Source organism: Helobdella robusta (assembly GCF_000326865.2).
Source record: "Helobdella robusta unplaced genomic scaffold HELROscaffold_6, whole genome shotgun sequence".
Taxonomy (NCBI): Eukaryota; Metazoa; Annelida; class Clitellata; order Rhynchobdellida; family Glossiphoniidae; genus Helobdella; species Helobdella robusta.
In genome coordinates, this window is record NW_008705330.1 from 3,890,208 (window position 1) to 3,900,234 (window position 10,027).

Here is a 10,027-nt window from a genome sequence, read left to right on the forward strand (position 1 = left end):
AACATTTTGCCAATCTCTAAGAGTAAAATTACGAAATTACCTTAAATCAAACGGCCACGAGGAGTTAAAATGTTTGTGGAGTGAGTCATACAATAAGTATATTAAAATTGACAACATGCTTCCCGACTCAAATGACACAAAATCGACACTCAGCGCTCTAAAGAATCGGCAAGTAAATGAAGAACTGGAACATTTGCTGTCACTCCGCTGCCAAGGGACCATTTTTAAGTCGATTAAAGACAACATTCCCGCGGTAAGAATTGCTCACTGGTCGAGGTTCACCGCCAAACTTCCTGAAGTACTGTTCAAATTTGTTAGGAAAAGCCTTATTCAACAGCTTCCAACGAATGCTAATCTATTTAGATGGGGAAAATCGTCTTCTGCCATTTGTACACTTTGCAATGCTCGGCAAACCAACAAACATGTCCTATCCAACTGCAGCTCGGTGGCAGCATTAAAAAGATACACAACACGCCATAACAATATTCTAAATATAATAATAGAAAAATTGAAATCATGCGCAGGACCAGAGGTTGCGATGTATGCAGACGTCGTTTATGATGGGACCCGCCCACTGTCGTGTCTCTTCAAATCACTTCGTCCTGACATCGCACTACCCCGTGACAACACAATTGAAATATTGGAGCTCACCGTCTGCCATGAGTCTAATTTTTTCAATTCAAAACAATATAAAATGGACAAATATTCTAATAACCTCCATAACAATTTACTTGACAATTTAAAACATTTAAAAATAATAATCAACATGTTCGAAATTTCGCCGCTAGGTTTTTTCAATTGTTTCGATTTGTCGCTGGTCGACATTATTTGGTCTGATCAATTTTATAATAGTCTTATTAACTCTGCGATATCCTCATCATACGCTGTTTATTGTGATAGAAATTTGACGGAATGAATCGACGTAAAACTAATCTGTTCTCGTTGTACTCATTTCGTGTTTCTTTCACTGAATGACGAGCTACGTAGAATACGCTTTTATAATTTTTTTTTGTTTTTCTTTACCTAAATCATTTTTGATTTATTATTATTATTATTTATTTATTTATCTTATAATTATTTTACGTTATACAATATTTAATTTTAACATTTTATTGACATATTTTATTTTGACTATTTTTGATTTTACTGGTTTTCTCTGAATAATAAAAGAGTTTACATTATTATTATTATAACTATATTAAGACTGATTACATTTCTCGTTGTACGCATTTTAAATCTATAATGGCGAGCATCGTAGACTACTTTCTCATTTTAATTCATTTTATTTTATTTTATTTTATTTCATTGAATATTTATTTCGCCCCTTTTTTGGAAAAAAATAAAAGAGTTCCCATTATTTTTTTTTATCATTAATATTATTATTATCATTATTATTATCATTAATATTATTATTATTACTCACAAAATATATTAATAACATTCATTGACATTTATTAGCAAACATAATTTACAGACAACATCTACAAAAATATGTTTCTGAGTTGCAGTAACTTATTTCAAATAAGTGTGTGTCCTTAAAATGACACCATCACCGTTACATCATGACAAATGTTACCTTCACTTTGAACCCAGTAGTCCCAAAGATCATGTACGGTCACGTGGTTGTCGTTGCTATGGTAGCCTGGCTGACTCACTGATTGGTCAGCTCGTTGCAAATCTTCCTGGAGAAACTGTTAAAAAATTGTTTCAATAATTTTTACAGTACAGCATAATAAATCAACGATCTTAAAACTTTTTATAATAAATAATATGTGTATATATATATACGTACATATATGGACATATATATATATACTGCATCAATCAAATGTTTTAATGTGGAATGGTAACAGTGCAGTGAGCAATCAAGAAATGGTTAAATAATTCAGTTGCCAGTGAAGGAACTTCATTTAAATATCTAATTGCATAAATTATTAAATTTTATTTATTTATATGAATCTGAAATATAATTTAACAGAATTAAGTCAATAAATCCAACAACAGACATGAACAAAAGGATAACACCATCAAAGCCGCCACAGAGATCTATCAGTCGCCGTTGTTGTTGCTTGATGGATGGCCTCCACCTACACCAAAAATAGATCCTACAGAAGAATCACTTCCCAGGACAATCAGATGGACCCTAGCCCAACTCCGTTCTGGCCATAGTATTCTTCTTAACAGCTACAAAAACAGAATCGACAGTGGGCACCTCAACATCTGTCCTTTCTGCAACAATCATACAGATGATGTACCACATCTGTTTAGCTGTTCACAAAACACCACAAAACTACAACCAATAGATCTCTGGAGAAACCCAATTACAGTGGCGGTTTGGCTCCGGCCTCGATTGGAGCTCTAGGGGTCTCCCAGAATGAGGCAACAACAACAACAACAACAACAACAACAAAAGGATATGACAAAGATAGAAAAAACAGACAAATAACATAAAAACCAACTAACAGACCAATCGATGAACATAAGAACCATTAAACACAAAAGCGAATGAAAATAAGAATTAACAAACAAATGAACATAACGACCAACAAACAGACAAACAAACCTCTTGACTCTCAGATTGTTCAACACCTCCATCCTTATTAGCATCAATATATGAATGTAAAATGGAAATTGCTTCAAACCCCAGTTTATCATTCTGACAGACATAGTTTTCTTTCTTACAAACTTGATAAAATTTTAAATGAATTATATAAATGTGAAAATAACATCTGTACAGGAAAGAAATTATAGATAAAACAGCAAAATTAAATTCTAAAACAAATTATTATAACTATCATAATTATTTGAAAAAATAAACATAATTATAAATGTAGAGACTACATATTTATATAAAGTGTTGCAAATAGCGAAGTGAGTAACAGGTTTTATAGCGAGTTTAGAAGTGAAGTCTTAATTGTGATTTATGTAATTACTTAGATTAGTTTAGTTTAGTGATTTGTTAAAGTTAAAACATAGGTTTGGTAGTAATGATCGTTAATGTTTATAACAATGTTATCACATCATTTTCTTATTCATTAGTTAGCGTTACCACGTTACTGTACTACTAAGTTATTTATGTTAATTAAATTACTTGTTACTATGAAACTAACAAAACTCTACTCTACCTTTATTATTGAAGAAGTTCTGACCATAGACAAATTTATTGTAATTGTCCTGAAAATTTTGCTTGAGTTCTAAAGAACAGTTTACATTGACAGAAGCAAACCCGAACACAAAAATTAACAATTTTACAATAGAAAAAGTATAATTAGAATTTTTAGAAGCCAACGGTGTCATATTTATTTATTAATATTTTAAATTTAAATAAAAATATAATATTATTTGATTTGCATGATATAAAGACGGAAAGCAAACCGAAAAAAGTTTTTTATTAAAATAATGATGCAATGAACAATTAGCGATTAACGATCACCGATCGCAACTGGTACTATTTATTTTTATATGAAATCGAGTTTATTTAAAATTTAAAAGGGAATTGACGCGTAAGCATTCAAGGTAAAACTAACCGAAGCGATAAAAATATTAAAAATGATATAAATAAATCAACATATAACTAGAATTAAACGAATTAAAATTATCATGACAGTTGACATCTTAAAACAGCTCTGCACTGTTAAAAAAATTAAAAACTACAAACCCCAAAACCCGTAGTACAACGAAAAATGCATAAAATTAAAAGCTTTAAATTAAAAAAATTAAAAACTCAATAACAATTCTTGTCGAGGCATCCTGTTTTAATTATAATTATACATGTAACGAAGCGATAACTAGAAAAATAACACGTTGATATACTCAAATATTGAGGTAACTTATACTCCATAACTTGTACTCCGTAACTAAATATCTTTAGCGAATCAAACAATTATAAAAATTAAAATATTATTTTATTGTTTAGCTAAAAAAATGGATCATTAATCAAATTTATCGAAATTCAAAAACCATAAATAACGATCATTATCTTCGCTAGATGGTATAATCATCGTATAGAATAACAACTGGGAAAACGAAACATAATGTTGTAACTCATAACTCTCGTAACTACCAATACCGATGTTATAACTTCAAAGATTTTTATTCCAACACCAATGTTGTAGCTTTTAACGATCGTCAAGTGTTCGTTATTCCGTAGGTTCAAGATTTCCGATAGATGAGCACAACTGCTTCAAACGCAAACTTTGTTGAACATTTATTTCTTGAATAACAACAGTAATAGAAACAATAAACTAAACCAAGTAACTACATAAATCACATTCACGGCTTTGCTTTTTCTGCTGGAAACCTGGCTAGAAACCTCCTACAAACCTGACTACGCGGGGCTTATATATAGCCTAGATTTTTCAGCACAAATTCAATTACAAATATAGCGGTTTTAACATTACCCTCACCTTAGCCTGTTAGTCCCTAACATAGACATTACTTCTCTATTTCGATAAATAGGGGATAATCTATTCAAATGGACAACTTTCATTTTAGACCATTTTCTTCCATGATCATAGATTCTGCAAATCACGTCATTTATCCTGTTGGTGATATTGTACCAACCTTTCCAATTCCTTGTGAGTTTTGCTGGGCATCGCCTTTTTCTGCGCCGTACGTTGTACAACCAGACCATGTCTTTGTTCTTGAAATCTGCGTTATTTTTTTGTGGTCACGCCACGCTCCCATTGTTTCGATTCCTCTAGCCATAGGCAGAAGTTGTGGTTCTTTCTTGATTTTGTTGGCACTTAAACAAGTGCTTTCTTTCTTCCTTTCGAGTTTACTAAGTGTAGAATGATAGCTTTGATGCATGATGTAAGATTCGTCGTTGACATCTTTCCTATCGATCAGTGATGCAGCGATGAAAAACTCATTCTCATCAGCAATGAAGCCGTCGTTGATATCATCAAACAGGTAAACAAAGATCAAATTTACATTCCAAGTGCGTACTGGAGAGGTTTTCTCAAAACTTGAAATATCATCTGTTACCAATTTGTGTTCGGTATGAATACTTGCATTAGCATTAGAATCATCTTCACTGACATCGTTAATCTCTAGATTAATGGTTTTCTTATCATAATCATCTTCAAAAGTTGAATCGTTGGTGAGTGTTGCATTGAAATCGTTGTTGCTATTTATGTTAATGTCGTCGTTGTTATGGTTGAAAACAACGGGCGAGTTGTTAGCGGAATGATCCGAGTAGTAGTCCCACTACAGCATATCAAAAGTTTATCACTGCTAACTTCTCGAATATTTTCAAGACCTTCATCGCCGTCTTCGTCATCATATTTATCACTACAATAATAATGAAACATTATAAGTAAAAGCAGCAGGTGAGTCGTTAGCAGCAGAATCTGAGTTGTAGTCCCATTGCTTATTAAAAGTTTCTTTGTCGTAGCTAACTTCTCCAATATTTTTAAAACCTTCGTCTTCATCTTCGTCATCATCTTCATCACTACAATAACTATCCTTCCTCTTGTTAACACGTGCGTCGCAATTATAACGAGATGAAAAAAATGTCGTGGCGGAAAATTACACGACTTTTATGAGAGTTGACAGGATCAAAATTAACGTCAGTCAATGAAATAAATTTTGTCGCTTTATCGTTTGCTGCTTTGCTTTCAATAATCATTCATATAAGCTCTTGCACGTTCATTATTATATAAATAACACTAAAATGATTAGCAAATATTCAATTTTATAAATTCAAAGGTGAATAATAACAAATTTCAGTTTTATAATTTCAGAAATATTTTTTATAATAAAACAATGCATATTCAATTTATTATTAAAAGTGATTGACATCAAGCGGGTTTGACTTCTATAGTTATATCTTCGATTAGATTTTTTGAGACTGAGTTAGATTTATGCAGAGAAATCATTATAGCCATGGCTAACACACTTATCACTTTGGGAACCAGCAAGATCAAAAATATGTATTTGGCAACTTTCTGATTTTCAATCTTCATGTGCCTCGATTGAACATCTTTGAAGAAGCAGCTACTGTCAAGTGCCACTCCGAATATCAAAGGGCTTGGAACGGTGCCTGTTCAAATTTATAAATAATTTTTAACGATCGAAGAAAGTTGTTATAAAGAATAAAAACGTACCTGATATTTTAACCAACAAGGTTTGCATGGATAAGGCAGCAGTAGCTTGATATGGCTGAATTACTCTGCAGATACATTTACATGCGCAAATTTTTCAATTTTTCAAAAAAATTTCTTAAATAAATTTTGCATAAATGTAATGGTATTAAATTAACTAGCCATGAAAATTTAGGCAACCAAATCACCTAATAATCTTACAATTTTTATTTCTCATAATTAAACTTGAAAAAAAGTATCAATCATTCAAAACCTAAATGTAATCGACACGGTTGTTGTTAAGCAGATACAAGCAAAACAAAATATCAGAGCATATCCAACAACAAAAATGTAAGAAAGTTTGCAATGTTTCGAGCACGGTTTGCCATGGCCATCGGGATGGCGCTGGTCACTTGAAGAAACACAGGAACAATTCTGGTACTCCTAGTTAAAGGTCAAGTTAATAAAATTAAAAAAAATTATAAACAAATTTGGACAAAAATCTTACGTAAATTTTAGTTTTTTGGTTATACATTTTTGCTGCGCAGCCAGCAAAACACGGAGAAAAATATTCTTTATCGTCTTTTCCACAGAAAGGTTGATAACTGTCGACGCTGCATTTACAATGCTCATTGCAGCGCGATTTGAATGATCTATTAAATAAAAATACTTGTTTAAAATTAAGTTTGTTGCTCTAAAATTCAAGTACTTACAACTCTGTCAATTTTATCACTGACAAACTGTTTAGTCCAACTAGGTTATTGCTTGGACAGTGTGAAAAAATTGTTGGTGCCACAGCGATGACAGCGATGGACAGCAACAACTGAAATTTCATCATTGCACAAACATGCATCTTGAACTTGTTTATAATGTAACCTCCAATCAACGTTCCCAGAGCTCCGGCCGGTAAAAAAACAAAACCTGGAAAACATGTAAACAGCTTTTGCAGCTGTAAATAATAATTTAACCAATTATATAAACAATAATTTACCGAAAATCAGACCAGCGAACGTCGGAGAAACAAACATTAACAATTCAATTAGTTTAGGTCCGAACGAATTTAAGCCACATAGGACAAACATGTCACACAGAGAGAAGAGACAAATCAATAAAAACGTTGTATTGTGAAGTAACTTCCATATGGTCATGTAGACATCAACTCTTTCTTTCAAATTTGAAGAACTAAAAACCGACAATTCGTTGATCTTCGCTGCTCTTATAGAACTTGCACCTAGTTTTGGCAAATTTCGATAAAAGTTTTAGCAAGTAAAAAATATTTGCTTACAGACAAACAAAAATAAAATTTGCAGAACTTTGATTAAACAATATATGCCTGACATGTTAAATATTCAAACATACTCACATCAAAAAGCGTGTGTGTAATTTGTAGATCGCACGCGTTCAAGGTAATATGAGTGTGCGCACGTGTTTGTTTGTGCGCATAATGTATGTGAAAATATATGTTTAATAAAAGTTACCTGGCAAATCATTCGCATAACCAAAAATTGGTAAAGCAAATGCGAAGCACATGATTGCAAAAATGACATAGCCCAACCACCAAGCACCAACCCACTGGTAGTTTGATTCACTTATTCCTAAACTTGATAAAAAATTTAAATAACTTATTGACATTTTACAAAGCAACAGTTTCACATTTTGACAAAGTTACCTTTGCTTGTTCATTTTATAAAAATTATGGGGAATGTAAAGCGTTGAGCTTGAACTTATTGCTCCCATAAAAGAACCGGTAATTTTCATAGCGTTAAAAATGCCTACAATATTTTAATATATCAATTTTTTTTAAATATCACGTTAAATGATTTTCATTACATACAAAAATTTGTTTTATTATTATAAATCAAGTCTGCTGGTGAAAACCTGTGTACAGGGCAAATAAGTGGGTAGGCGAGCAATCGTTGAGGTATGTTAGGCCTAAAGTTATTGTAGGCACTCCTCCAGCACCAATCATCAACCGACCAAGAAAAAGCAAACTCAAGGATAATAATTGAGAGTCTTTTCTGTATTTTTCGTTAACTAACTTCATACTTCTCTCATTTATTTTTCTACCAAGACACAAATCTATCCTGTCTGATCTGTTATTATTCACCACCTTTATGAGTATAATTGAACGTAGACACTTGTTAAATAATTGAGCAATTTAAAAATTTACTGAAATGTCGGAAGGAACCAAAAATTGCGGCAGAAAGCAGAGGACGCAGCCAAAAGAAACTGCAATTGTGCCAAATCCTATAAAAAGTGGTCTCTGTTTTCTGAACATAATTAACATATTTAATTTTGAACAAAATTAACAAATTTAATTTTGACCGTAGCCTAGCTACAAATTTTTACATGATTAGCATCGTTGCACTTACACATTGTGTCCACACAACATAATAAACACCAGCGCTGGTACTTGACCAAACTCGGTGGCGCTTGCAAGAATAGAACTCTGGAAACTGGAGAATTGAAACCGCTTCTCAACTGTTGACAATGTCACCGAAAACAAACCATTCGTGGCGCTCCTGAAGGTAGAAGATAGGCAAAAGAAAAAAAGAACCCATTTTACCGTATTGAAGCCCTGCAGAAGTTTTGGTTTGCATGCAAAAAAACCAAATTTTAAATTGGTTGATGGTCTTTTGAAATCAAATTCCATCGTTTATAGATTAATTACCAATGGATGTTCAATACAGAATTCAACAATTGTCAGAAACAATCAGCTAACTTACAACTTCTTTAACCATCATTCATTCACAAAACATTTTCGCAATTAGTTAGAAATAATTTTATCCAGTTCATAGTTGAATATATTTTCAGGACGAAAAACAAAAAGGCAAAGATGTTTTATAATAAAACAACTCGAAAACAAAAGATTTTACAATCTAACGTTTATATTTATTTTTATATAGTGCCACTTTTGCGGCGTTTGAATTTTGTAGATAAAATTAAAGATTTTCGACAAACGATTTTAAATGACTATAAAGTCTATTTTTTAAATGATGTAAATGTGTTATCAATAAACATATCAATCAATCAATGATCCTCCTTTGTCCATCGGGGGACCATCGAAGCCGATGGTGTACATCTAAGCATACCTTTTACATTTCTTTTCTTTTTTCTTTACAAAAACCTTTTCTATCTTTGGCCAGTTTTATTGAATTCAGAATACCAACACCAGTCCATTCAGTAATGTCGTCTATCCATTTCTTTGCAGGTCTACCAACTTTTTTCTTATAACCTCTTTCTCATTAGTACCATCTTAATCAATCTGTCTTTCCCCATTATACAAATGTGTTCTAAAAAATCCCAATTTTTACTTCTCTGACTTTGTCCTATACAGTTTTTTGTCTTCCAAGTTGATTTCTGATGGTTTCGTTCTTTACTTTCTGCCTCCAACTGATTTTCAACAAATTTCGGTAACACTTCATCTCAAATGCTTTGAGTCTGTCTTTGTCTCTTTTCTTTATTGTCCACGTCTCACATGCATAGAGCAAATTTGGAAAAAGCTATATATATATATATATATATTCCAATATACATACAATTTATCATTTCACTAGTTTAGGGTTTTATTAATTGAATATTCATGTATTCATTTCTTCGCTATTTTCCTTCCTTTTTTTTTACTTCTTTGTAATTGCTTGTTTTTGCGAGTTTTAGGTTGAGCCTGGTTGAATTTTTGAAAATTGGGCCATTAAAATTTAGTTGATTGATAATATATATAAATATCATATATAAAGAATATAACATAATATGTGTGTGCATTATGATTATATATATGATATTATATATTTCAAAAATTCAACACTACTTTCAACATTGTTCAACTTTTTCATATTTCTTTTTAGTTTATTAATTTCCGAGAAATTAGACATTTTATTGTTTTTTTTTAAATTTTTATTAAATAAATTTGCAAATANCTATTTCTAGTTATAAATAACTCATCT

The 10,027-nt window shown here is 31.7% G+C and overlaps 3 protein-coding genes across 3 annotated transcripts in view; all 3 read right to left on the bottom strand.

Annotated features, from left to right (window-relative positions):
- The window catches only part of HELRODRAFT_151351 (hypothetical protein), a gene marked incomplete at both ends in the record, with an annotated part of 4,888 nt that extends 2,229 nt beyond the window's left edge, over positions 1-2,659 (bottom strand). Inside the window, 2 exons of the mRNA XM_009029309.1 lie at positions 1,577-1,691; positions 2,564-2,659. Coding sequence (XP_009027557.1) covers positions 1,577-1,691; positions 2,564-2,659 — 211 coding nt within the window. The remainder of the gene's footprint in view (positions 1-1,576; positions 1,692-2,563) is intronic.
- A 3,142-nt stretch (positions 2,660-5,801) lies between these two features.
- Positions 5,802-7,715, bottom strand: HELRODRAFT_164356 (hypothetical protein; the record flags this gene model as incomplete). Its single annotated transcript, XM_009029310.1, has 6 exons — positions 5,802-6,043; positions 6,108-6,172; positions 6,358-6,527; positions 6,838-7,004; positions 7,087-7,314; positions 7,562-7,715. 6 exons carry the CDS (start codon positions 7,713-7,715, stop codon positions 5,802-5,804), a joined length of 1,026 nt encoding a protein of 341 aa, XP_009027558.1.
- A 556-nt stretch (positions 7,716-8,271) lies between these two features.
- Positions 8,272-8,658, bottom strand: HELRODRAFT_146662 (hypothetical protein; the record flags this gene model as incomplete). The annotated part of the gene is made up of 2 exons (XM_009029311.1): positions 8,272-8,353; positions 8,456-8,658. Coding segments are annotated over 2 exons (285 nt in total), but the record flags the coding sequence as incomplete, so codon positions are not given.
- Positions 8,659-10,027: the final 1,369 nt, after the last annotated feature.